This window comes from Balaenoptera musculus, chromosome 2 (genome assembly GCF_009873245.2).
Source record: "Balaenoptera musculus isolate JJ_BM4_2016_0621 chromosome 2, mBalMus1.pri.v3, whole genome shotgun sequence".
Lineage (NCBI taxonomy): Eukaryota > Metazoa > Chordata > Mammalia > Artiodactyla > Balaenopteridae > Balaenoptera > Balaenoptera musculus.
The window spans coordinates 71,424,775-71,452,741 of NC_045786.1; the positions used below are offsets into that span (position 1 = coordinate 71,424,775).

A 27,967-nucleotide genomic window follows, 5' to 3' on the forward strand; every position below is an offset into this window, starting at 1 on the left:
AGTAATGTATTACACAGAGAGTGTACATCCTAACTGGCAACCATGAACTTCATCATTACCTCCTTCTGATTCTGTGCAGTGCAGAAAGGGCTCCCGTGGACTCTGTGGATTATTACTGAACCCATGTATAATGCTGTAACTGCACAATCCAAGAGCTCTTTGTGCACAGGGGTAAAGAAGACATACTGAGAAGTCCAAAGGGGAGACACAGCAATTGGCATGTAGAAATGGCAATTAGATACAAGAAGCACCACTGCCTGAGGACTTGAACAAGGAAAAAATGATTAAAGAATTGGACATCTTATGCTAAAATCCTGTCATGTCCCCTAAAAGACACCTGAAGCAAGCTCTAAGCCTTACACAATTTTAACAAGTTCTGCCCCTGGTTCCTCCCAATGACTGGAGGCAGATAAGAGCGTGTGACACTCTGTAGAAAGGGCTGGGGTGCCAGCTGGCTTACCTTGGCACACGCCACAAGCTGGGAGGTGGAGAGGGCACACTGGGTGGCGGCAGCAATCACCCTGTTCTGTAGGACTGTGTCCTCAGCCACTTGGGCAACATTCTTTGCCTTTAGGACCAACATGGCAGCAGCATTGGCAACAGCTTTGGCCAAACTCATTAAGACGTCCTAAGAAAAGGGAAAAAAAAAAATCGTCATTTATATTTTCCTAATCACTCTTCACAGCCTGAAAGTAAAGTGTGGTGTCCACTTAAACATTTTATTAAAATTCCATTTGACCTTTTTCCTTCAGTACTTTAGAATAATATTTTTCCATTTATTTTTCTGAAATGTCAAGTTAGCCTGAAAGCTAATTAAGGAAGGAGACTTACATCCTAATAACACAGTCTCCTATACGTTAAGTAGCATAGGTTTCAATCCAAAATAGGTTAGTGTGAGGGCAAGGCTTGTATTTTAACCACTGACTCACATTTGTGCACTTAAACAACACTTCGAATCTTGACAACATCTCCTGAGTATGTGGTGGATCAGCTGAAAATATATACTATGAGCAGTAGGAAGGATAAAATTCATGGCCTCCATGTCATCATGCCCCACTATAACTTGAAAATTTATTTTTCTGATTTCTACTTTGCACAAGATCCAAGTTGTCATCAGAAATTCAGCCACATCTTGGCCTCCAGAGGGCAACGTTGAACATGCACGGAGAGCACCTCCAGCTCAAGAGCCCATGAACGCTCTGAACATAAGTTATTCTCAGTGTTCTGTAGCCTTCTGGATGGAGATTAATTATTATGAAAAGTGGAAAGGGAGCCTACATAAATAAACCGGCTACAAGAAGACCTCACTGAAGATGTAAGGAGCTCTGAGCCTTTAAAGATCAGTTTATGCTTCAAGTCAACACAAAGGCTTTCTGCCTGCAGGATGGAGAATCCTCTGACTTAGCCCATCAGATTTGTCACCCATTTCTGTGACCTGAAGAATCACCACTGCTACGTTTAATTCACTTCTTGGCTTTTAATACTGAAGGTCATTTATTTGGTTTGGAAATGCCTTCCCAAACATATAAGCCATTATTATTTTGAACATGTCAAGGCTTTCTCCCAGAGGAGATGTGGTCAGAAGTCTTTATTAATTCATCAGATAATGAAAAGCACTTTTGATTCTGAATGCAAAGGGCACCACAGAGTCTTTACAACAAGATATTTTATGATAAGATATACTGGGAAGAGTGTTTAGCCTGTACAATTTTACACAGAGCAAAGACTATATCTTATCCAGGCAAATCAGAAACCCATGAATCCACCAAATAAGCAGCTTTTAAAATGGACAACAACAAAGCAGGCTGAAAGGAACAGTTTGGTCCAGCCTTTTTTTAGGTCTCTGGTGTTTACTGGATGTCCAAGGAAAAACCACAGCCTGTGGTGCTGAAAGCTGAAGATGCCTTTGGGATCTGACTGGCACTCATCTGTCATACAACTTCTAGAAACTGCTCCCAACATGGCCTGCAAAGTTACAGTTCTTGGACATCTATCTCAGTGCTCAGTGAAAACAAAATTTGAATGTCACAAATTATTATCAAGATTTTTAAAAGCAGTCTTCCCAAAATGGGTCAAAGTATTCCTTCCCTTGATAGGGATCCATCTTTTCACCCAGGGACCAAGATTTGGTCATGCAAACCCTTGATTGTTCTAAAGGACTTTGTTAGACTGATTTATAGAAATCCTGCTCCTCCTACTAATTTTGTCCCAGAAAAAAACAAATACAGTTAGAAAAAGAACGTGATACTATGGCTATAGTTGCTGACAAGGCCCTTGTCAAACTTTTCAACAAGACCACTATTATGCAGCTCATGTAAAATAAATCTTTGTTAACTCTGGGAACATGCAGGACATTGAAAACTCAATAAAAAGCTCCAAGATAGGATCTCAAGAATCAGAAAAACAGAGAGTAAGAAATCCAATGTCAGTAAGCCAGGGGCTACCCATAACTGGAGGAGGTTGTAGGATCACCTTACTGCCCTGGTGTTTACCTAGAGAACGGGAAACATTCAAGCCAGGCCTTCCCCTGTTAAGAAAGCCTCCATGGGACCTACCCTAAACTTGAACCTGCTTCCCTAGCACATCTGCATAGAAGCAGACATTAGGAGGCAGAGTTTGCATTTACACTGTGATGGAAACAGTCTGTCAAAGAAAAAAAAGAGGAAAATCTTAAAAGAAAAACAAAAAACACCTCAAGGCAGGGACTTCTCTGGTGGCACAGTGGTTAAGAATCTGCCTGCCAATGCAGGGGTCACGGGTTCGATCCCTGGTCCGGGAAGATCCCACATGCTGCGGAGCAACTAAGCCTGTGTGCCGCAACTGCTGAGCCTGCGCGCCTAGAGCCCACACACTGCAAAGAAGAGTAGCCCCCGCTCGGCGCAACTAGAGAAAGCCCATGTGCGGCAGTAAAGACTCAACATAGCCAAAAATAAATACATACATACATACATACATACATACATACTCAAGGATATATGAGATGCCTTAACGAAGAACTGTGACTTCCCTCTCAATCTTCCCAAACACTTTGGAAAATAAGTTGACTGCTTCAAGATAATTAAGCCTAGTAAACCAACAGATGGATCTCGTATTTACGCAATTCCTAAGTAGGTACCTACCTACAAAGAATTACTTGCTCTAATACAGAATGCACAGGACAACACAAGGGGAGTTTGGGGATCTGACTAAGGGGAAGTCAGGATGGGGACATAATTAGCTTGGCTTTAGTGAGATGTATTTACGTGGTCTACAGTTAATTCTGTTTATAGTTATTACTGGCCATTCCAGCACAGAAATGGCTTCCAGAAATACTCCTACCACCCATTATGGGTCTCAGCCTCCATGATCACATGAATGTTCATGCACTGAATGTCTCATTGTATTGCAGGATCTGAATGAGTGCTATGTTCCCAGCACCCCAGGAATGTGGAGAGTAGAGAAGGTACATGTTTCATGTATCCACAACATACATGACCATGTCTTAGCGTAACTGACACATCTTGAGGTGATGAAGTTCGGCAGTTCTAGACAAAAGAGCAAGCAAAATTGCCCCCTTTGAAGCAACTTGAATGCTAATGGAAAGTTGAATAATCCTTTTATTTTGAATTCTACAGAAATCCCAAACATCGAACCTGACATAGGATTTGGAAAAGGGCATCTTCCAGAGAACAAGGGCTCAAACTATAACAGTTTAATTAGAATGTATTTGTATGTTACTTGTAAAATGAAGACTTAGGAGGATGAGGAATGAAAGGCATGTGCCCATAAGTATGTGAAGAGTTCATCTGAGCCTGAAGATCCCTGGCAGAAGGCCTCCGCACCCCATCTGTGGGGGCTGGGAATAGAGGCAGACAGGTTGAGATCTTGTCTGAGCTGGCAGTGCATCCAGCCAGCTGCAAACAGTGGCTACAGCTGATCCCCAGAGGACATGTCCCTGGTATTGAAAAAAAAAAAGGGGGTGACAAAAAAGACTGCCACACTTGTGGTTTTGGATATGACACAGACAAGAGACCCAGCTCTAAACACAAAGGAAAGCCTGTCCTATGTGTGGGCAGAGTGTAAGGGAGTGCCCGTATTTTCACTCTTACATGTGAACTCAAGAATGATGCAATTAGGGACTTCCCTGGTGGTGCAGTGGTTAAGAATCCTCCTGCTGGGGAAGGGGAAGCTGGGACGAAATGAGAGAGTAGCATTGACATACCAAATGTAAAATAGATAGCTAGTGGGAAGCAGCCACATAGCACAGGGAGATCAGCTCGGTGCTTTGTGACCACCTAGAAGGGTGGCTAGGGAGGATGGGAGGGAGGCTCAAGAGGGAGGGAATATGGGGATATATGTATACTTACAGCTGGTTCACTTTGTTGTACAGCAGAAACTAACACAACATTGTAAAGCAATTATACTCCAATGAAGATATTAAAAAAAAAAAAAAAAAGAATCCACCTGCCAATGCAAGGGACACAGGTTCGATCCCTGGTCTGGGAAGATCCCACATGCCGCAGAGCAACTAAGCCCGCGAGCCACAACTACTGAGCCCACGCGCCTAAAGCCCATGTTCCGCAACAAGACAAGCCACTGCAATGAGAGCCCGCGCACCGCAATGAACAGTAGCCCCGCTTGCCGCAACTAAAGAAAGCCCACACACAACAACGAAGACCCAACACAGCCAAAAATAAATAAATTTATGTTAAAAAATAAAAAAAATTTTAAAAAGTAATGTCTTCATAAAAAAAACAAAGAAAAAAGAAAAAAAAAAAAAGAATGATGCAATTAAAAACCGCCACAAATAGATAAAACAAGCTTGGCCGTGAGTTGATAACTCTAGAGTTTGGGTGGTTGATATAAGGGTGGTTGTGACATCATTCCGTCCATATTTCTGTTTGAAGAATGTGTAGCATGCTGACTAGTGAGAACAGTTAAGTAAGTGTTTCAAAGTGGTGATGCATGATGTAAGTGAAATGAGTCTTCCAATTAAAAATTCTTTTTCTTTAACACATAAAGACCACACTCCGAGATAATCCACCTTCATCTTTTTTTTTGTCAGCTCAAGGAAGACTCAGTTTTCCATTACCTTCTCCCTGCTTGGGTCTAAGGCCATCGCTTAGGCTCCAAGATTATGGGCTGCAAATATCTCACCTGGAATCGCTCATCAGTCTCATTCTCTCCGATCTGCCGCAGAAGATCGCCGCTGGCTTGTCCAATGCTTCCAGCGGCGGTCAAAACCGTCTGTCGAGGCTATGGACACAGAGCACATCTTAGTGGGAAAGAGAATGCGTTGCCTCCCCAGCGCCATGAGACAGGGCAGTGCAGGAAGAGGAATCCTACAGGATGGTCTCCTCCTGCACCTCAGTGAGACCCTTGAACTATCTGCCAGACGGGAGACATACACGTCCTGGTGGAATCTGTGCAAGGAAATGCCTGTGGCTCACAAACCAGCAACGGCTGCATAGGTGTGAAATGTTCAAATAATGAGCCTCAATCAGCTGGTAGGAAATTAGCGTACAGACTTGTATCCCCTTTAAATGTGTATTGGTCATGTGTGTTAGTTTCTGAGGTTACATCTAATCAAGTACCCTTGGGTTGGGGAAAGGAGGCTTCCTACTAAGAGCTCAACCAGTCTCAAAGGTTGAACCATGGTTTCTGCACCCAGTTCACCAACTCCAAACCCCAGAGTGTGGGAACATGAGTCGTCAGGATGGAGGGGACAGCTCAGGAAGCAAGAACCGCATGGGACCCAAAGGCTGCACCTCCCTCATCAGAACCCGAGTGACTGATGGCCCCAAAGCTCACCTCTCCAGAAGTCGGCTGCACAGCTTTCAGCAAATCCGACACGGCCCCGGCGAGGGTCCTTGCGGCTCTGAGCAAGTCCTCCCCGCTGCCTACCTCGTCGTCCATGAGGGCCGCCAACAGCTTCACGCCCTTGGACATCTCCGTCAGGTTGGAAGAAATGGTGGTGATGGCACATCCCACAGCGGTGTAGTCGGTGTCTGCAGGGTCACCTGGGACAGAGAAGGACCATCACCATCAAGGGAGGGCGGTGAAGGTTGAGGGGAGCCCAGGTGGACAGGAGACAGGGTAACACTGGCAGCAGAACCCTGCCCCCACCAACGACGCCCCCATCCTGCAGGAGTCAGACGTCTCCCCATCACCAAGGTGCTGCTCTTCATGGGGTCCTTTTACCCCGAGGCCTGGTATATTAAGATACTGAGCATGTGCACCTTTAAAATTCCCAAGGAAGAATCAGCATCTCACAGCCCTTTTCAGAAGGCTGCTCCAAGGTCAGCCGCTTGGAGAGGTCAACTCTACCCCTGAAACACTGCAACGCTGCTTGGTGAAGCCAAGATCTTCCCTGGCTCACAAGTGACAGCGCAAGGCTGGGAGTCGTGCTATACAGAGGAGACCACGGCTGGACATGACAGAAGAAGGCACCCATGACTGCTAGTCATCCAGAACCACTTTGAGACTGTAAGCTCTCAGAAGGGAGAACCTGGCCTCAATATACTTTGAAGTATGTCCAGCAGATTGACGAACAATGAGAAGAGCTGAATAAGTGCTTTTTACTGATGATGCATGATACAGACAAAAAGGCATGAGATGTTCACCACATTTCCCCTGGGTCAGTGGGAGAAAATGTCTGAAGCATTGTGAGGGCCTAATAATAGACTCTCCCCTCAGAATAGGAAAAATCTGTTGTTTCAATCAAAGAATAAGAACTTCTTTTTTTTAACAAAACCACAATACACCACAAATTCCTCAGGGACTTACCGGCTGTGAGGTTAACAACTGAAGCTGTTCCAGCTGTGATGGCATCGACTTGAGAGTGGATTTCATGTTTGGATTCGTCGACTTTATTCTGAACCCATACCCTAGACGCCTGCAAAACCAGACAACTTCATGACAAAATTGCTGCACAGGATTACCCAGGAAACCAGAGAAGGCGTGCCATAAAATAAGACCAGTGTTTTGGCCACACTCTTCTCACTGGGCCAGCACCAACGAGGCCCTTAAGTCACCTTGAACGATGTCCTTAACAGGCTTCTTGCTCATTCACTCGTGCTGAATGGCATGTAAATTCTCAGTGCTTTTTACTCACGTTATGTTTTCTTTAAGATCTTGGAGAGAAAAATTCTGTGGCTTTATGTAGGTAAATTCAATTTAAAAAATGAAAATAATTAGTATCTCATAATAATACCGCACAGTGGCAACAACAAGTGTTGCTAATTTTCATCTTGTTTTTTAGAGAATGGGGTTAGAATTAGGGTGTTCTAGCTCATGAGTGTTCTATCAGCATAGCAATTGACTTTTGTTCACAAGATGAATGTCGTGTTGACGTGGCACCTTTCCTGGTAGGGTTTTGGGAGGCGGTTGTCAAGACCCCTGCTCTGGATCCAGCTCTACCACTAACAAATGATATGACTTTGAGCACATTTCACCCAACTCCTGTGCCTTTCATTTCTTCTACTGTGGAATCTCACTCAATGGTCTTTTAAAACCTTTCTAGTTCGGGGCTTCCCTGGTGGCGCAGTGGTTAAGAATCTGCCTGCCAATGCAGGGGACATGGGTTCGAGCCCTGGTCTGGGAGGATCCCATATGACGCAGAGCAACTGGGCCCGTGAGCCACGATTACTGAGCCTGCGCGTCTGGAGCCCGTGCTCCGCAACAAGAGAGGCCGCGATAGTGAGAGGCCCGCGCATCGCGATGAAGAGTGGCCCCCACTTGCCACAACTAGAGAAAGCCCTCGCACAGAAACGAAGACCCAACACAGCCATAAAATAAATAAAAATAAATAAATTTAAAATAGTACCACTATAGAATTTCAAAACATTAAAAAAAAAATGAAATAAAGGGATAATTCTCAGCTCTCTCTAAAAAAAAAAAAAAAAAAACCTACCTTTCTAGTTCTTATACTTCATGTTCATTTGACCCTATAAATAGCAAATTCTGCTTTTGGCCGTTTCTGGTCTTAGCCAATAAATGCTCATTTACACTGGTAATGATGATCCTATGGTAATATAAGGTGCTGATCTGCTTCCTAAAACATTCCTAAAATATTCATCTTGGTTCAGCGTATGTCTAGCACTAAAATATTTCATATACTAAACTCTTTGAAAACTGGTGAAGCAAGAATATTAAATCCAGATATTTTAAAACTTTCTCTCACAACTGTGCTGGATATGGGAGTCTGCCATGTGTATTTTCACTCTCAAGTTCCCCAAAGCAAAATATTTAATGACTTCAGGGACCTGGGAGAAACAGCACTACGGATGTTGCACCCTGCAGGTGCACAAGTACACGAATGAAAAACACCGAGCAGGGAGAACCTGGAGGCAGTCATCCTGGCTGGACAAGATGAGGCTACAGATCGTGTCTTGGTTCTGGCCCTACGATGGTCCAGCAGTCTTAAAGCAGTGCTCTTCAACCCTGGCTGCATATTAGAATCACAACAGGGAGATGAAAACCCACGGATACCCAGGCCCCACCCCCAGCAACACCGATCTGTTTGGTCTGACCTGGGCCCTAGGCTTCGTCCTTAAAACTCCTCAGGTGATTTTAACGTGCGAAGCAGGGCAGGGAAGGACAGTGAGAGCCAGTGGTGTGCAAATGTGTACACAAAACAGTTAGGAACTTTACTAAAATGCAGATTCTGATTCGGAAGTTTGGGGTAAGGCCTAAGATTCTGCGCCTCTCGCAAGATCCTAAGTGCCGCCAATGCTGCTGGCCTGTGGATCACGTTTTAAGTAGCAAGGGGCTGGACGATTTCATGCCGCAGCAGCTACAGGAAGGCAGCTGATCGCCCTGCCTCACTGAAAAGCTCAGTAGTAGTGACCCAGTGGTTCGGGAAGCATGGTCTCTGGACGAGGAGCAGCAGCACCTGAGAACTTGCTGGAAATGCAAGTTCTCAGGCCCCACCCCAGGCCTACTGGGTCAGAAACAATGGGGGAGGGGCCCAGCAAGCTGTTTTAGCAAGCCCTCTGAATGACTCCGATGCTTGCTCAAGGGTGTGAACCACTGGTAAATACTAACAACAAACCTAGCTGATACTCACTGGGCTCTCACTGTGTGTTAGGTGCGGGACTGAGAACTCTTTACGTGATTGGATTGTTGGGTCTTCACCACAGCCCTGCTCAGGGATGACAAAATGGAGGCTTAGAGAGAGTAAGCTGCCCAGATTGCCACAGCCATTGAGCAGTAGAGCTGGAATTTGGGCCCAAATGATACGACTCGAGTCCAAGTTCTTAGCCCTTATGGGGTACTGCCAACAGCCCGTAGCACCCTATGATTCTCTCCTCCTGTGGTGCAGCCTAGAGATGGAGACTCCATCTCTTGAAAAAATATGGACTTCCAACTCACCTAGCTGGAGACAGGGATTCACCTCACTGAATCCAGCCAGAGCACAGAACCCTGTTTTCTGCCAGGGCAGAGACATCGAATAAAAACACTGAACAACACTTACCATATCCTGGCCGAGAGGCGGCAGGGAGTCAAGCTCACTGAGGTCGTCCTGGGCCTGCTGGACAGCGTGCATGCTCGTGTTGATGGTCCCCATGAGGGCCTGCTGGGCCGAGGTCTGCAAAGGCAGGTGACACAAGGGGTCACACCACACTCCTGCACTGGCAACACAGGCTCTACATGAGCAAGGAAACTGGACCTGAGATCATGAGAAAGCAGCCCAGGGTACATCTCAACAAACTGCCTGAACCAGCTCCTATTTCAACCGGGGGCCAGAAATAGGTATTATAATACATTAATAGGACACTAAATATGAGCGTTTGCAACAGGGTGATTCTAATCAGCAGCGTGTGGAGAACAAGAAGGCTCAGAAAGAGTCCCTGCAGGGGAGCTCAGGGGACCCAATCCTTGAGTGCTCAGGACAGAAGGTCTCCTGCACAGGAATCACGTGGGTGTCACATCAGGACTCTTCTTGGTAAATAAGGAAAGATTCCACTCAAACCTACAGTCAACACGCTTCTCCACTCAAATCACTTCTGGACTTTAAGGCTCTTCTGCTTTCAAAAAGTTCTTGCCCCAAAGCATGGGATTCCAGAGCAGGCCTGAGAGAGGCCCCGAGTCAGGTAGACCAGCACAGCAGAAGGAACCAATGATCCGCTGGGGGGAAATGTGTGGGTCGGAATAGACTTGGTCTACTTCTGAGCCTCTCTGAGGGGTATCTGGGCCGATGAGCAGGCAGGGGAGCGGGGTCCTACCCTCTCTCACAAACCACGTGGAGAGGCCACTGGTCCTTGTCCAGCCCTAGAGGACACCTGTGGTCCTAGACAGGGCATTGCCAGAGCCACCCATTTAAAAGAAAACACCCTGGGAATGAGGCACTGGGACTGCACAGCTGAAGAGCCAGGATTCAGACAGGAAGTAGTGAGAGTGAGGGTGACACACACAACCTATCACCAGGCTGGTGTGGCTCCCTGGACCCCAAAGGCAGCATAGTGACGAGCAGGGCAAGTCCCCCGGTAGCCTCACCAGCGGGGGCATGTGGCCTCGGTGCATCTGTCCAACCATGACCTGCTGCTGCGGGGAGGGCATGCTTCCAACGTTGAAGGTCTCGGGCCCGCTGGAGCCGGAGCGCATCACGGCCGGCAGTGCCACTGAACCATGCTCCGCCTTCCCGGTGCGATTGAACTGCTGCTGCAAGATGGTGGACCTAGGGGGACAGACACTTCGGTCACTGCGAGGTGGCCGTTCACAGGGAGTGTAATCAGATACCACAGGTGTCACCAGTGTTCACTGCTTCGTGCTATGGCAACCAGTTTCCAAGAAGCAAATACAGACAGAATTGTGAACGAAGTAGCAGCACTAAAATGTTTCAGCAGAACCCTGAGACGAATGAATCCTTTTATAATCAGTAATATAAATAAGTACTCCCAGTGTATCTAGTTGATAGGTTCATGGCATCATGCTATTAGTTGTTCTTAAAAAAGACACACACAAAAAATGATGTTCTAGGCATAAGTGAATGTTTTGGATACACTGATCTATTATTTCGTAAATTCTACCTGAAATAGCATTCATTCAACACACATCTACTGTGCGCCATGTTCTATTCTAAGCCCTCGGGACAGAGATCATTTATCCTTAGCTTGAAGGAAGAAGTGTGGAAAAGAACTTAAAATCTCCCACAGCTTAGCTCCCCTTCTCCAGGTCAAAAGCCATTGACCACAGAGGATGTTTCAACACCTTAGGAGCCTTGATGATTGGCAGGCAGGCTTTGGCTCTCTTCCAGATGATTTCAACTTAAGTCTGGGAAGACTCCTAGGGCATCTAATAAAAACATTGTCAGTTGTTTTACTTCTTGATATTTTCTTGGAATGAGCAGTGAGTGCAAAGGACTTTGAGCATATGAAGGTAAGAATCTGAGGGTGGCACAGGTGCCTCATAGCCCAGTGGACAAACCCACAGGTAGAGTCCGGGGGAGTCTGCAGCGGGGGGGCACGGTGCGGGAGCGGGGTGGTGGTACAGGGTTGCTGAGCAGCTGCATTAAGGCACAGGAGCCTCTGTCCCAGGGTTCTGGAACCACTGCAGGTCACTCCCTGTTGTCCAGGGCAAAGCTTGTGAGCCAAGCTAGGATTCCAAGCAACAGGCATCCACGCAGCAACATTAACATCTGTGGAGGGGCTGGCACTAGGGAGGGTGGATCTATGGCTCCTCTCGGAGCTCAGCTGCATTGCAAGATCTCAGCCAATGTCTAATACAGGGAGAAGTGGAAGGTCTAGTGATGAGGAACTCCCCTGGACCACTCTTCCCGCTTGCCATGACCAGACCACACCATGATGCCCTCTGCATCAGTGGGGAGGGTCCCAGCACTCGGGGCTCAGACACTTACTGAGCTGCTCCTAGGAGAAGTTCAAGCACAGCAGAGTCCTAGGAAGTGAACAGCTCCACCCTATTAGGAAGTACTAGGTTACTAATGTCCATCTAATGGTCATTAATAATTTTAAGAAATTAAGGTCTTTTGCCAGAGGGTAGCAAGTGGTACTTGAAATGCACCACATCAAATTTGGTTCCAACTTGCGTACGAATAAGGGACAAATGGAAAAGCACCTTCAAGGGGATTATGATGCAAACTGTGAGAAAGTGTACAGAGTAGCAACATTAGAGAAACAGTTCCTATTACTAGACAACTTCAATGTGCTGGAATATGCTCGAACTCTCCAGCAGTGCACTATAGGAGACATCAGAACACCTGAATCTGAGTCCTGGCTCTGCCACATGCATGAATCTCAACTAACCTCTAGGAGCTTCGGTTTCCTCATCTACGAACTGGGGATGATAAAATCTAGCCTACCTCTTCCACAAGGGGATGTTGTTGAGATCAAGTGAGACAGCAAGATGGACACACACAATAAAGTACAGACAAGAAAAGTTATTACTGCAATGCTCTATTTAACATCAAGGGAGTAGCTGAATAGGTTTTGGTCAACAAGTCTCACTTATTAAATGTTACTTAATTTTAATAAATCTCAGTTTCCTCATTTATAAAATGGAGCTAAATTGAGATTATTCTGAATTTAAAATGATGATCATAGTAAACATTTATTATGTACCAGGGATTGTTTTATGTGCTTTATTAGTAACTCAATCATTAAATTCAAACTTATGAGGTAGTACGATCATTATTCTCATTTTATAGATGGGATGAAAGAGACAGAGAAAATTCATAATGTCCCCAAGGCCACACATTAGAAAACAGACCCCAGATTTGAACCCAGTAACTCTGGCTCCAGGGTCCATGTTCTTTTCTTTTCCCTCTGCTGCCTCATGACATGTGTATCAAGCGTGGCAGGTAAAAGCATCCCATATAAACAAAAACTCCTCTACCAGATAGGCCCCTAGCCCAAAGGTACAGAATTAAACTCAGTCTCCAGGCTCTGATGATAATGATGCAGTTTATGAGATTTAAATCAGAAATTCAGAACAGGACTCATGAAGGCTCACAGTGTCTAAAGATGGAATTAAGCACTACATCTTGTTCAGTGTCTCCCTGAAGTCCCCAGCCACCGCCGCCCCAACAAGACACCCTCAACACTGATGACAATGGTCTGGGGAACACACTTCGAGAAGCAAGACTCATCTATCTCATCCACTATCACCTCCTCCACGTGAGGGACTTCAGGGCAACAGCCCCAGAGCTGGCACGAGGAAACCTGCCCTGTATCCAGGGAGAAGGCAGTTCTCCAGTGCTCTTAACGATACTTACTTTTTGGGGGAAACGGACTCTTCTAACATAGTTGACTCCTCATCGCCCTCTAATCCAAATCTATCTTTACTTTGTTTCTGAGGTAAAACAAGACAAAAACTAAAGTCAGCAGATCTTGACACAAGACCCTTTTAAGAGGCCTTTTAAAATGAGCCACACAAGCAGATCTGTTAAGGTTTACCCCAAATTCCTTGTATTGGATAATTAATAAGTGATGGGTGAAACAAAGCAATAGTAATGAAAAAGAAATATATTATTTAATATAGAGAGGTATATAATATCTTCCGTGTATATTACTGCACAATTTTATACAGTTAAAATCAAGACATAGATATTAATATTCTGGTAGAACTTGGCTATTTTTGTGGGCTGTATCTTGAAGCCCTAGGAAAGGTATACCACTATGGCATATAACCCCCCATTAAAATAGGTTAAAAAAGAGAGAGAGAGAGAGAGAGAGACAAGAAAGAAAAAGAACATCTTCAGACCCTCAAGACAGTTTCTATAGAGGCCGGAAAGCATAACAATTACCTAGAGAGGAAGATGCAGCGGGGTTAGCCAGGCTCATTCATTAGCTAAATGATGCACTATTGCTCATGACCTGGCAGTCAATGACACAAATATGAGCTGCAGCAAAATCAGAAATTCTCCTAGGATATGAGGTCAAAGACTTCACACTTAAGCAATCTTAATGTTAAAGATTCAATTAGTGAATCAAGTACTTTACATGAGGTGTTTGTTTGTTTGTTTTTCAGTTAGCTTCATCATCTAAACTGACTCTTTTAATAAAGAAGTGTTGTCCAATTTGCATCAGTATTAAATACCTTTTTGAGGATGATGTCAATGTAGCCTGCAATCAGCTGGGATATTTGCTCTCCCTCGGTGGTTTGTACTGAATAGTAGCTTTCCTGATACTCCCCAAAATCCTGCGGGGACAAAACCCACATTAGAAGAAATACAGCACATCAGCAGTTTTAAGGGTGAGGGGGTCCAGTTTTGGAACAAGTTCTGGCATGGATTCACTTTTTCTTGCTTGTCCCCTCTAAATATAACTGAACACCCTAAAATTTACTCAACAAGCAATGGTAAAGGGCTCTGAAAGCTGGAAAGGTGGATTGGCTGGTGACCTCAGGACCTGAAGAACCACAATCTGATGAGTTTTCGAGTTTTGTTTTAGATCCCATACCCCCAAGACTGGGTGCTGGAGAGGGCTGAAACTTAGAACGTCCAACAGGAAGTTCCCAAAAGCCTGTTCTCTTTGTCCAAGGGACCAGGAGAGGGGAAGCCCAACAGAAACCTAGTTGGGAGCCTCACGCAGCTCCACAACCTAGGTTGTTGCTCACCACCACCTGCAAAGCAGTGAAAGTCTGCCCATCCCAGGCCCTGCTCCACAACCCAGGCAGGCAGGTGATCTGGTCACTTTGCAGCAGTGGCCACAGTGAAGCCCTGTGTCTCCCTCCCCTCCACCCAGTGGCATAAGTAGATTCAGGCTCAGTAGCTTCTGCCTCCCCTAACAAAGGTCATCCAGAAATAGCAGGTGGCCCAAGGAAGTACCTTCTTCCCCCACACCCCCAGCACCAACAGGCTTTGAGCAGGAACCCCAGCAGAGTCAGAAGTACAAAGCAATCCAGAATAGCATTGCAAGGGCTCAGAAAATAAACTGCCATTGCAACTCAAGTCCACAAAGACTTGAACACTAGAACACTACACACTAAACCTAAAGCCAGAACACTACACACTAAACCTAAACAAGGTGACTGTCTGCTACAACAGAAGATATAAATAAGATGAAGAGTTTCCTAATATCATAACCAAAACGTCTAGGATATAACTGAAAATCACTATTCATGTCAAGAACCAGGATAACTACAACGTAAAAAAAGATAATCAACTGATGCCAATACTGAAATGAAGCAGATGTTGGAATTATCTGATAAGGAGTTTTTGAAAAATAAGAAATGTTTCAATGCCCAATTACAAATTCTCCCAAAACAAATGAAAACAATAGAAAGATTCAACGAAGAAACCCAAGTCATAAAAAGGAACCAAATTGAAATTTTAGAATTAAAAAATGCCATAACCAAAGTAAAACCCACAGGATATAAACAGTAGTATGGAAATGATAAAGAAAAGAATCAATAAACTTGAAAACAGATCAACAGAATTTAGTCAAGTGAAACAACAGAAAACAGACAAAATAAAACAGAGCTTCAGGGATCTGTGGAACAATTTAAAAAAAGACCTAATGGGAGTTCCCTGGTGGCCTCATGGTTAGGATTCTGGGCTTTCACTGCCACAGCCAGGGTTCAATTCCTGGTTGGGGAACTGAGACCCCACAAGCCGTGTGGCATGGCTGGAAAAAAAAAAAAATATATATATATATATGAAAAGACCTAACGTCCATATCATCAGAAACACTGAGTAGAGTGTGGGACCAAAAAAAAAAAAAAAAAGTATTAAAAGAAATAATAGCTGAAAACGTCTCTGAATTAGTGAAAGACATAAACCTACAAATTCAAGAAGCTAACCAAACCCCAAAATAGAATCAACCTAAGAAACCCACCCCAAGAACTTCTGAAAACTAGAGAAAAGAAAATCTTAAAAACATCTATAGAAAAGCAACATATTACCTACAAAGGAATACCAATCCGATGACGGAAAATTTCTATTCTGAAACCACAGAGGCGAGAAAGAAGTAGAATGACACTTCTCAAGTGCTAAAAGAAAAGAACTGTGGATCTCAAATCCTGTATCTGGAAAAATTAACCTTCATGAATGAAGGGGATATAACATTCTCAGATGAAGGAAAACTAAGAATTTGTTGATAGCAGACCTACCTTTAAAGAATGGCTAAAGAAAGCTCTCCAAACATAAAGAAAACGAAAACAAAAGAAGACTGGGAACTTTAAAGAGAAAGAACAATGAGATGGATAAAAACAGAAGTAAATGTAATAGACTATCCTTCACCTCATGAGTTTTCTTCAATTTTATTTTATGGTTGAAGCAAAAGCTATAACACCATCTCATGTAGTGGTCAATGTATACAGAAGAAATATTTAAGCAATTATACTCAAAAAGTGTGGAGTGTAAACAGACCTAAATGGAAGTAAAGTTTTTATATCTTATTTGAAGTGGTGAAACATTGATGCCAGTAGGTGGTAATTAATTTCATACATATATGATAGTATCTAGAATAATTACTAAGAGCACTATGCAAAGAAATATGCTAAAAAATATTATAAATAAAAATGGAACTCTAAAAAAATGTTCAAGTAACCCACAGGAAGGCAAGAAAAATAGAGGAGAATAAAATAAACAAAAAAATTATAAAATGGTAGACATAATACCTAACATATTAATAATTAGCTTAAAAGATAATTGGCCTAAATACATTAATTACAAGAGTGAATTTTAATACAAAGCACAAGCCAACTCCATGCTCTCTACATGAAATTCATTTAAAACCTAACAATATAACTAGGTTTAAAGTAAAAGGGTAGAAAAATATAACATTCAAACACCTAATTTAAAAAAGCATGAGTGGCTATACCAATGTAAGATAAAGCAAACTGCAGAGCAAAATCTTTACTATGAACAAAAGAACATAATGATAGAACAATTTCTCCATTAAGAACATAGCATAATCTTAAATGTATAGATACAGAACAGCAGAGCTTCAAAATACATGAAACAAAAACTGATAGAGATGAAAGGAGAAATAGACAAAATCCCCAATTGCTGTTGGGAACTTCACTCTCAGGAATTGTCAGAATTACTAGACAGAAAATTAACAAAGGTATGTAAGACTGAAATACCACCAACAGCTAACAGGATCTAACTGGCATTTATAGGACACTACACCCAACAGCAGAATGCACATTCTTTTCAAGCACTCATGGAACATTCTCCAAGAATGATCATATCCCTGTGATATAAAACAAGCCTTAAAATTCTACAAATTGAAATCATACAAAGTATGTTCCATGAACATTAACAGAATCACAGTACATCTCATTGACCATAATAGAAACAACTAAAACTCAATAACAGAAAGACAACAGGAAAATCTCTAAACACTTGTATATTAAATTAAAGCTGGGTAGGAAGGAAAGAAACTTTACAGGTTATAAGCTTTAATCCAACTTTAGTAAAAACATTGATATTTGTTCTCTCTTTTGCTTCAGGTAGTTACTGCAATTTGCAACAGTTTTTAATAACTTTTTGTTTTTAAAAAAGCAGTACTTGGGTCTAGCTTAAAAAGACCACGAGTATCAAAATGTATATAACAAAACACAGCTATCCCTGCCCTACACATTCCCACCTTCACTTTCCATCCCCCACCCAACTACTTTGAATCCTTTTAGCAATTTCTTCTAGTATTTCTAAATAACATGTTTATATTGATTTCTTGATTTTTCTATTTTAGAAATGATCCACAATTACCCACAATGGAAGATGAGAACTTAGTTCGCTAAGCGTGAACACCTACTTTTTAAGGGCCATGTAGGTACAGCTGTTACTCACTACAGGAGGAAAGAAGGTATGTTTTCTGAATATTCCTCTCAACTGGCAAGAGTCTATCAGTCAATGATCAAATTGGACAACTAATACTCCCACCAAGGCCCCTTCCTTATACCTTTTTTCTGATGCCCTATTATAAGATCTTGCCTAGATGCAGTTATTTCAAGTGTTCACGAGAGCTGGAAAATAGTACAGTTCAGGAGTGCTGAAGAAATTCACAAATTTCAACACTTTCTGATTTCTCTTAGGGCTCGATATGCACTACAAAATAATTGCCCTACCGATTCTCACATACCAATGTGGCTGGCTACAGTTAAGGCCACATGGTATTCTCCTGCTAAGAGCAGATACTGAGATTGGGAGGAAGAATTCAGAGGTTTAAAGGTCTGGAACAAACATTCTCCCTACTTTCCATGTATTTCACTTTGAGCATTTTATTACCATCATCTCATTTGATTCTGACAACTCTGTGAAACAGGTATTACTACCCCCATTTCACAGCTAAGGACATTAAGTCTCAGAGAGGAGAAGTAATGAGCAAGGGCACAGAGCTGGGAATGAAAGCTGATTTCGAATGCTATCCCCCAGTCTATGCTATTTCCACCATACAGCAATGTTCTCTTTGTAGGCAGGCTGGGAAAACACAGCTTGGCAAGTTGTCACAAGTCTTAGGAACTTCTAAAACAACTAGAGATGAGGAGGGAGCCTTTGTATGGGCCTCAGAGTGTTATAAAGTTGCCTTTTAGGGTATACTAGGCATGGCATCAGGACCACAGAGACTGAGAATCATCCTTGACTGGCTCTTTCTAATTAAAGAACTCAGACAGACTTAGAACACTAGAGAGGAAGAGGTGGCCAATGAGACCCAGCTCTCAAACATCTCACTCACTTCTGGACCAGTGCCCACCCCTGCCCTCATGGACCCCCATCATCTGTCCCTCTCCAAGGGCAGGGAAACCCAATGGGCTTGTATTGTTTCCCCTGCCCCATGATATCACCCAAGGCCATGCTGGCCCACTCACTGCCTTCAGCCAGTCCCTACCAGTGTGAAGCTCTTGGGTGAGGCTGCCCAGCGCTTGACCGTGGTGAGTGGCCACTCCTGCAGCACTTCCTTGGTCTTTTCATCCACGCGCATCACCGAGTCCTTGGTGATCCCCAGCAGGCGAGGCACCAGCTTGTTCTTGCCTTTCATCTTTTCCTGAAACAGGAGGTACCAAGAGTCAGTGAGTGCTCTTCCTCTGAATACATCTGATTTTTCCAAGTAATCAGTGATTTTGTGATGTTTTACCTACGGTCAACCTACAACACTGTGTTTCAAAAACAGGCAGGGCTATCGGAAAACCAGAATTTTAACACTAGATAAATGACTCATAAATTAAAGGAATGGAAGCTAAAACAGAGCCATCAGAAGACTGGAAGGATCTACAAAGGCACACTTCCTGGAGAGAGATACTGTCCAGGAGGGCAGTTTGCTCCAAAAACAGAGATTGTGACAGAAAAAAGATATCCAGAGAAAAAGAAGTTAAAGTGAACTCCAAATATTATCACTCCCAGTAGCCACCTCAGTGAGTAACAAAAAAGGGTTAATGTGGAATTTAAATATGGCACTTTAGCTGTTTAGAATTAACTATAACTGCCAGAGTAGCATCTTCTCATTACTAAACACAGCCCTTTTTTTTTTTTTTTTTATAATCACTGAAATATATTTCCATTTGGGTTCTTCATTTTGGTATTTTTTTATGTGTATCTACTGACCCTTAAAAATATTTTATGATTAGTTTTAATAAGTTTTTAAAGAAATAGTCATCATGCCTATTAAAATAATGAATCCCTACCTCACACTCATGCCACAAGAAATTCAAAAAAGGTAAATAATTTAGGAAGAACACATAGTTGGAAATTTTTGTGATTTCTCAGGGGGAAATGACTTCTTAGCACAAAAGCTAAAATAAAAAAATAAATAAAGGAAAAGATTAATAGCTTTAACTATAAATTATATGGACTTTGATACATTTTTTTTAAAAAAAAAGAGAGAGTGGAAGAAAAAGAAAGAGACCTCACCATAAAGAAATTAAAAGGCAAATGACTGGGGAATAAATATCTACAATAGTATGATAAAAGATTTCATACACTTTATATATTAAAAGTTATCATAAGTCATCAAACATAAGTGGCAAAGGACATGAACAGAAAATGTTTAAATAAGTAACTAGATAATAAGCAATAAGATAAATTTTCATGTATATGTAATAGTTTTTTTAAAAAAATTAATACTCAATTAAAGAAGGTATGAAGGGGGACCACTATTGGTGGGCATTTAAAATAGCAAAGCCTTTATGGAAGAAAATTTGTTAACGATTCAAAGCTTTAAAAATGTTTCTACTTTTAACCCAACTTGCTTTTCAAAACTTATTCAAAAAGAACTTATAAATGTGTATAAAGATTATGCTGCAAGAAGGATCAACTAGAGTTTATCACAGTGAAAAACTAGAAATAAACAACAAAGTTCAACAACAAGAGATATGACAAATAAATTATGGTACATCCAAATAATAGACTACAACTATTAAAAATCATAGGAAAACAAGTGGATTCATAATAAAAATTTATTCACATTAAAAAATTAAAAAGTCTGTACAGCATGATCCTACATGAAATAAAATTTTAAATAGAATTTTCAGAAAATTCATTACATGACAAAATGGTGGCAATGATCATCTCGTACGATTTTTTCGTGCGCTTTCCCTTTTTCGAAAAACTTAATACACATTCCTATTGTTGTCAGGAAAAAAACAAACTTCAAAAACTATTTGCAGAAACCTAGCAATGCCCAAACCACTATTACCAGAGGAATACACATATAAATTAGCGCAAAGTACGCAAGTATACACGGGTGTGTGTACAAGGGGACAGGCACTTAAAACAAGCCAGGAGTGTGACAGATACTTAACAATCATCATCCATTAATTTTCAGAGCATCCCCCAAATGTTGGCGGTGGTGGCATCATCATCATCATCATCATCATGCCAGTCTTGAAACGAAGGAACCAGCAACTTACCCATGGCAAACAGTAGTAAGTGATAAAGCCAGGATTAGAACACAGATTTCAGCAGCTCAAAAACATCTCTGACTTCAAAAAAGACTGTCTACCGCAGTATACTACTTCTGATGGAAGCAATTAGAGAAAAGGCAAAAACACTCCTCCCAGCCCCTGTGGGCAGTTCATAAACCGTCAGACAGTGAAGGTCACGGCCCACCTCCAGTTTCCTCCCAAGAGGAGGAGATAAGGCATTAGGAATCTGTGTGGGTGTCTGAGGAGGGGAATACAGCACTGTAAGAAACTCCGAGTCCTTAGGAAAAACTCAGAGAAGAGTCAGATCCTTTGTGGAGAGGCCAGTTCCACCAGGGGTGATATCAGCGCAAGGTGGACCATGCCAGTTCACATCACTTGGCTTCAGGAGCCACACAGATTTACGTGGAGGGGTTCCAGGCGACTAGTTTAGTCACACAGGGTTGGTACCAGCCCAGCTGCTGGCACCAGGAAGGGGATCAGAAATAAAATATGGTTTGCAGCTGTTGCCTTCCTCCTTTCAAATCTGTACTTCCCCAGTGAGGGGCTTTGGGGTGAGGGAATACAGGACCGTGATGGATTGCCCTGACTCCTGTCGAGATGGTTCTGGCCTGGGAGAGGAAACCAGAGTGAACAAGCAAACAACTTACAGCGGGCATTCCATTAGAAGGTCACGACTAGGGGGGAAGGGTACATAAGGAGCTCGGAAAATACTGTCACTCAGCAACGGAGACCACCATCAAGGGACACAATTATTTCAGGGCCTACCCGCAAAACGCAGAGCAGCTGGAGAAAGTTAAAACAGCGAGGGGCTGGGCTCTGTGCTGGTGATATAAGGGGCTCCCCTGACAGAGGACCTGCCTTAGACCCTCAGTGGCAGACCTGCATGATAGGAGGAGGTCCAGAGGCAGTAAGACTCCCCCTTCCTCTCCAAATCTCGAATCTCAGTCCACTCCACACGTCTCCTTTCCAGTCTTCCGACTACAGACAGCAGCCTCCTTTATCTCCAGGAGAAGCAAGCAGGCTAGGCAGGATGCAGTGAAGACCCGTCTCTCTCGTGCAGACACACGCAGACTGTGGGTGCGAGGTTGCCAGCTACCTAAGCAACTTCTCTCTCGAGGCAGTCCTCATCAGGATGGTTTTGTTCTGAGGATGTGTCGAGCTCACGTAACTTACAGGCAGGAGAAGGTATGTACTCTACCAAGGAGAGTCAGGATCTACTAGTAAGCCCTGCTGCTCCTCTTTCAAGCCCATCTCAACCATTACTGTGGGCTCGGTCCTGGCAGCTGGCTGTTATCAATCCTGCTCAGCCTCGGGCTCTTCTCACAGATGTGGATATTGGCTGATTCTGACATCACCTGTGCCTTACATCAGATTCGGACTTGGGTGGAGGGATGCCAGTGGGCTAAGCGTTGGGCATGCTTTGGTTCTGAGCCCAACTTCAATGTGGCCTAAGCCTGTGATCCAGCTGTGCTCACCAGAGTTCTACACTGGCTTCCGGCCAAAGTGCTGCCTCGTGTGCTTTGCTGTGTCATCAGTATGCTTTTTTCTTTTAGGAGCACGGCAGAAAGGGATGGCTGCTCCAAAGCAAAATGGTGCTAAAGACCCTGTTCATTAGCCATTTCTCTCCCTAAAGCAACTGGCAATCCATTTTGATTTAATTCATGATTCTGAGATGCTCTGAGTGCCCTCTGTGATGCTTTTACAGCTTTTACAGAGAAGAGGGTCAGCTCCCAAGGTATCTCACCCTCAAGGCTCTGGTTGTGGTTGCAGGGAAGGTTAAAGGCAATTTTATAACTCAGAAGGTTTCCACAAGGGTTTCCGGGAAAGAAACAAGATCCTTTGCAAGTCATGGGAAATGCCTTACCGTTCCTTATGGGGTTCTGAAAAACTTATCAAGATAAACTGCAAAAGATTTCAATGAAAGAGGAAGACTGTAGATGTTTACAGCTCCCATTTATTGAGATCATTTGTGCAACAGTCCCCTTTTCTATATTACTTCCTTTAACCTCATAAAAAGTCAGCGTTCTAGGTGAACAAGCTGAGGTTTAGAGATGGAAGGTAAAGTAACTTATCGAAGGTCAAACTAAGTGGCAAAGCCAGAATTTCAAACCCAGGTTTTTCTTTTTGAAGGATATGTTCTTAGCCACTGAGAACACTGCCACATAACAGGCTCATTACAGACATCCTCTCTATTGGGGTCAGCAAACTATGGCAGGTACTAAATCCAGTTTTCTGCCCCCACCCCCGGCGCCTCTTTTTTGGCCTGAGAGCTAAGAGTGAATTTTCTATTTTTAAATGGTTGGAAAAAAAAAAAAGAGTAATAATACTTCATGGAACGTGAAAATTATATGAAATTGAAATTTCACAATCCATAAATAAAGCTTTACAGAAACATACCATGCTCATTTATTTACATATTGCCTACTGATTTCAGGATACAAGCACAGAGATGAGTGGTTCGACTAGCAAAGGCTAAGATATTGACTACCTGGGCCCTTTACTAAAAAAGTTTGCCAACCCCTGCTCTGTATCATGAACTCTAAAAGCCAATGAAAAGTTGGAGGACTCAAGGGCCAGGAATTAGGGAACTGTGAAGAGGGTTAAGGAGTTGGGATAACCTAAAATGTATCAAATATCCCTACATTCCAGCTACTACATTTCTTTACATACATTACCTCACTAAATCTTCCTTAGAGCTCTGTAAAGAATTACCATTCCCATTTTTCACATGAAGAAAGTGAGGTTTCAGAAGGTTAAGGATGTCTCTCCAAGTCACGAGTTTCTGTCATTTCTCACACAGGCAATATTGCATCAAGAATTCTAGGCCAGTCTTCCCGACTCCAACACCCAAGCACTTTCTATTATAACAATATAAAATACAGTATCAAGTACCCTTGAACCACATGGGTTTGAACCAGGTGAGTCCACTTCTTTTCAATAGCTAATACTACAGAACTACATGATCCATACCGGTTGAATCCACAAATGTGGAACCGTGAGTACAGACAAACTGCAGGTACAGAGGGCCGACTGTAAGTTATATGCGGATTTTGGACCGCACAAAGGGTCGATGCCCACTGACCCCCAGGTTGTTCAAGGGTCAACTGCATAATGCTCTGCATATTAGGACAAGATGTACACAGATACAGAGGAAAATATGATGGAAGGACCTATAAGCATATCAAACTAGTTCTCTCACAATATATACTGATCTGAAGGCCATGTGGTATGATTAAGTGTGTTTAATATCAATATTTACATTTTATAAATTATGATTTCATTGACTTATTTAATTTAGGATTTCAAATAGTCTATCCAAGTAGTGAATGAATCACTTTTAACCTACTTCTTAAATTATGCCAATGAACTTCCTTCACAATTTAATGGTATGTTCAGATTGGGGGTCTAGAGAAATCTGTTACTTATGCCTTTAAAACACATACTGTCCCTTACCCAAACAATTTTGTGTGTGCATGTGCTATTCTGTGTGTGATGTCTTTTTACCATATATTCTAAATGGTTGCACTTATTTATACACACACAGGTTATTTCATGCTGCTGACATATGTGTTGTAAATTTACCTGCTCTATTCATTGAATTTAAAAATAAACCTAAAAATTAAAATGACTGTATATTGTTATAACATGTATAAGGATCTGCACACTGAAAATTACAAAATGGTGATGAAAGAAATCAAAGAGGATCTAATATCATGTTCATGGATTGAAAAACTCAACATAGTTAAGTTATCAATTCTCCCCCAATTGATCTATAAATTCAATGCAGTGCCTATCAAAATCCCAGCTAAGTTTTTTGTAGATACAGACAACCTTGTTCTAAAGTGTTCATGGAAAGGAAAAGGACCTAAATTAGCTAAAACAATTTTGAAAAAGAAGAAAAAAGTAAAGAGAATCATTCAGCTTGATGTTAACGCTTACTATACAGCTAAAGTGAGCAGGACAGTGTGATTATCAGTGGAAGCACCAACACAAATCAATAGAACAGAATAGAAATAGAAGTAGATTCACAGCAATGTATTCAAATGAATTTTGACAAGGATACAGAAAAAATCCAGTGGAGGAAGGATAGCCCTTTCAAAAAACAGTGCTGGGGCAACTGGACATCCATAGGCCAAAAATGAACCTTGACCTAAAAACCTCACATCTTATACAAAACAAACTCAAGTCGGGACTTCCCTGGTGGTCCAGCAGTTAACAATCCACCTTCCAATGCAGGGGACGTGGGTGCAACCCCTGATCAGGGAACTAAGATCCCACATGCCGCAGGACAACTAAGCCCACACACCGCAACTACTGAGCCAGCCCCCTCTGGAGCCCAAGTGCCACAACTAGAGAGAAGCCCGCATTCCACAAGAAAGATCCCGCATGCCGTAATTAAGATGCGACGCAGCCAAATAAAATAAAATTAAAATAAAACAAAACAAACTCAAGTGGACCATGGACCTAAATGTAAAATGTAAAACTGTAGAACATTTAGAACTAAACACAGGAGAAAATCCTCGGAGCCTAGAGTTAGAGCTCTCAGACATAATACTTAAAGCAAGATCCATAAAAGTAAAAAATGATAAAATGCCCATCTTCAAACTTAAGAACCTATATTCTGTGAAAGACCTTGTCAAGAGGATAAAAAGACAAGTTACAGGCTATGAGAAAATATTCACAAATCACATTTAACAAAGGACTTGAACCTAGGATATATAAAGAACTCTTAAAACTCAAGAGTAAGAAAAAAAATCTAACTAGAAAGTTGGTCAAAAAAATATGAACAGACATTTCACTGAAGAGGATATACAGATGGCAAATAAGCACAGGAAAAGATGTTCAAAATCATTAGCCATTAGGGAAATGCAAATTAAAACCACAATAAGATATCAAAAAACATCTATCAGAAAGGCTAAAATAAAAAAACAATGATAACACCAAATGCTGAAGAAGATGATAAGAAACTGGATCACTCATACTTTGCTGGTAAGAATGTAAAATGGTACAGTCACTCTGGAAAATAGTCTGGCTGTTTGTTATAGTGCTAAATGTGTTCTTACCATATGGTTCAGCAATTGTACTCTTGGGCATTTAGCCCAATGAAATGAACACTTCATTCTCACAAAAACCTATACACAAATATTTATAGCAGCTTTATTCATAATAGGCACAAACTAGAAACAACCCAAATGTCCTTCAGTGATAAATGGCTAAACAAACTGGTACTTCCATACTATGGAATACTATTTGGCAATAAAAAGCAATGGACTACTGACACACATTATGACTTGGAGAGATCTCCAGGGAATTCTACTAAATGAAAAAAAACCTCAAAGATTTATGTATCATATGATTCCGTTTATGTAGTACTTTTGAAATAACAAAATTATTGAGACAGACAATAAATTAGTGGTTGCTAGGGGGTACAGAGACCAGGGGAAGGGAGTAGGGTGTAAGGAGAAGCAGGAAGGGGTGGGACGAGTGTATGGCCATAAAAGGGTAGCACAAGGTATTCTCTATGGATTAGAGTTTAATATCTCGACTACGGTGGTGGTAACACAAATCTACTCATGAAAAAAACTGCACAGAACTAAACACACACACACACACACACACACACACACACACACACACAAGTGAGTACATACAGAACGTGAAATCTGATTAACGTCTCTGAACTGTACCAAGTCGATTTCCTGGTTGTGACATTGTACTACAGTTACCATTGAGGGAAACGATGAAAAGGGAACTCTCTGTATTATTATTTATTTTTACAACGTTATTGAGATATAATTCACATACCATACAATAGACCTATTTAAAGTATCTAATTCAGTGGATTTTAGTATATTTACAGATATGTGCAACCATCACCACAGTCAATTTTAAAACATTTTCGTCACCTCAGAAAAGAAAAATCCTGTACCATTAGCTATTACTCACATAGGTCCCCTGACTCCACCCCACTCTTAAGCAACCACTAATCTACTTTCTGTCTCTATGGATTTGCCTTTCTGGACATTCTATGTCAATGGAATCTTGTGACAGGCTTCTTTCACGTCACATAACATTTCCAAAATTCATCCATGCTGTAGCATGGAACAGTACACTTCATTTCTTTTTATGACCAAATAATATTGCACCTTATGGATATACCACATTTTGTTCATCCATTCATCAGCTGATGAACTTGTGGGTTGTTTCCACATTTTTGCTAAATGCAGCTATACACTTTCATGTACCAGTTTTTCTGTGGACATGTGCTTTGAATTCTCTTGGGCATATATACCGAGGAGTAGAACTACTAGGTCATATGGTATCTCTATGTTTAATAATTGAGGAAGTGCCAGACTATTCTCTAAGGTGGCTGCACCATTTTACATTCCTACCAGCAGTATATGAGGGCTCCAGTTTCCCTACATCCTCACCCATACTTGTTACTGTGACTTTTTGATTCTCTGAATTATTTTTCCAACTTTCTGTGAATCTATGATTATTTCAAAGTACACAGTTAAAAATATGATTCTGTTTATCTTTGTTAAAAGACAATCATAGTGGGCTTCCCTGGTGGCGCAGTGGTTGAGAATCCGCCTGCCAATGCAGGGGACACGGGTTCGAACCCTGGTCTGGGAAGATCCCACATGCCGCGGAGCGGCTGGGCCCGTGAGCCACAATTGCTGAGCCTGCGCGTCTGGAGCCTGTGCTCCGCAACAAGGGAGGCCGCGATAGCGAGAGGCCCGCGCACCGCGATGAAGAGTGGCCCCCGCTTGCCACAACTGGAGAAAGCCCTCGCACAGAAACGAAGACCCAACACAGCCATAAATAAAAAAAAAAAAAAAAAAAAAAAAAAAAAAAGATGGCTAGCAGGACATCAGAGCCGTTTAAAAAAAAAAAAAAGACAATCATAGCAAAGAGTAATAATAATTTTGTTTTTCTTTTCCTAAAGTTATGCATTTAAAAAAATTTTTTATGTCTTACCACACTTCCTATAACTTCCAAAACAATGTTAAAGGGTAACTTGTTCTGATCCCAATTTTTATAGATTTCTCTCTAGCACTTCTCTGTTGAGTAGAATGCTGATGATAGGTTTAAAACATTCTATCCTGTTGAGGAAGTACACTTTTATTCCAGCATTTTATGGAAATTTTTATAATGAGTA

At 42.1% G+C, this 27,967-nt stretch overlaps 1 protein-coding gene across 8 annotated transcripts in view; it reads right to left on the bottom strand.

The window, feature by feature from the left end:
- TLN2 (talin 2) overlaps positions 1–27,967 on the bottom strand; it is a 450,559-nt gene that overhangs the window by 142,462 nt on the left and 280,130 nt on the right. For all 8 annotated transcript variants that reach the window (XM_036843237.1, XM_036843236.1, XM_036843229.1 and 5 more), the window contains 9 exons: positions 18,774–18,929; positions 14,035–14,136; positions 13,211–13,287; positions 10,477–10,657; positions 9,455–9,568; positions 6,766–6,874; positions 5,791–5,999; positions 5,137–5,235; positions 461–628 (listed from right to left, as the gene is read on the bottom strand). In XM_036843237.1, the coding sequence (XP_036699132.1) occupies positions 461–628; positions 5,137–5,235; positions 5,791–5,999; positions 6,766–6,874; positions 9,455–9,568; positions 10,477–10,657; positions 13,211–13,287; positions 14,035–14,136; positions 18,774–18,929 (1,215 nt within the window). The remainder of the gene's footprint in view (positions 1–460; positions 629–5,136; positions 5,236–5,790; positions 6,000–6,765; positions 6,875–9,454; positions 9,569–10,476; positions 10,658–13,210; positions 13,288–14,034; positions 14,137–18,773; positions 18,930–27,967) is intronic.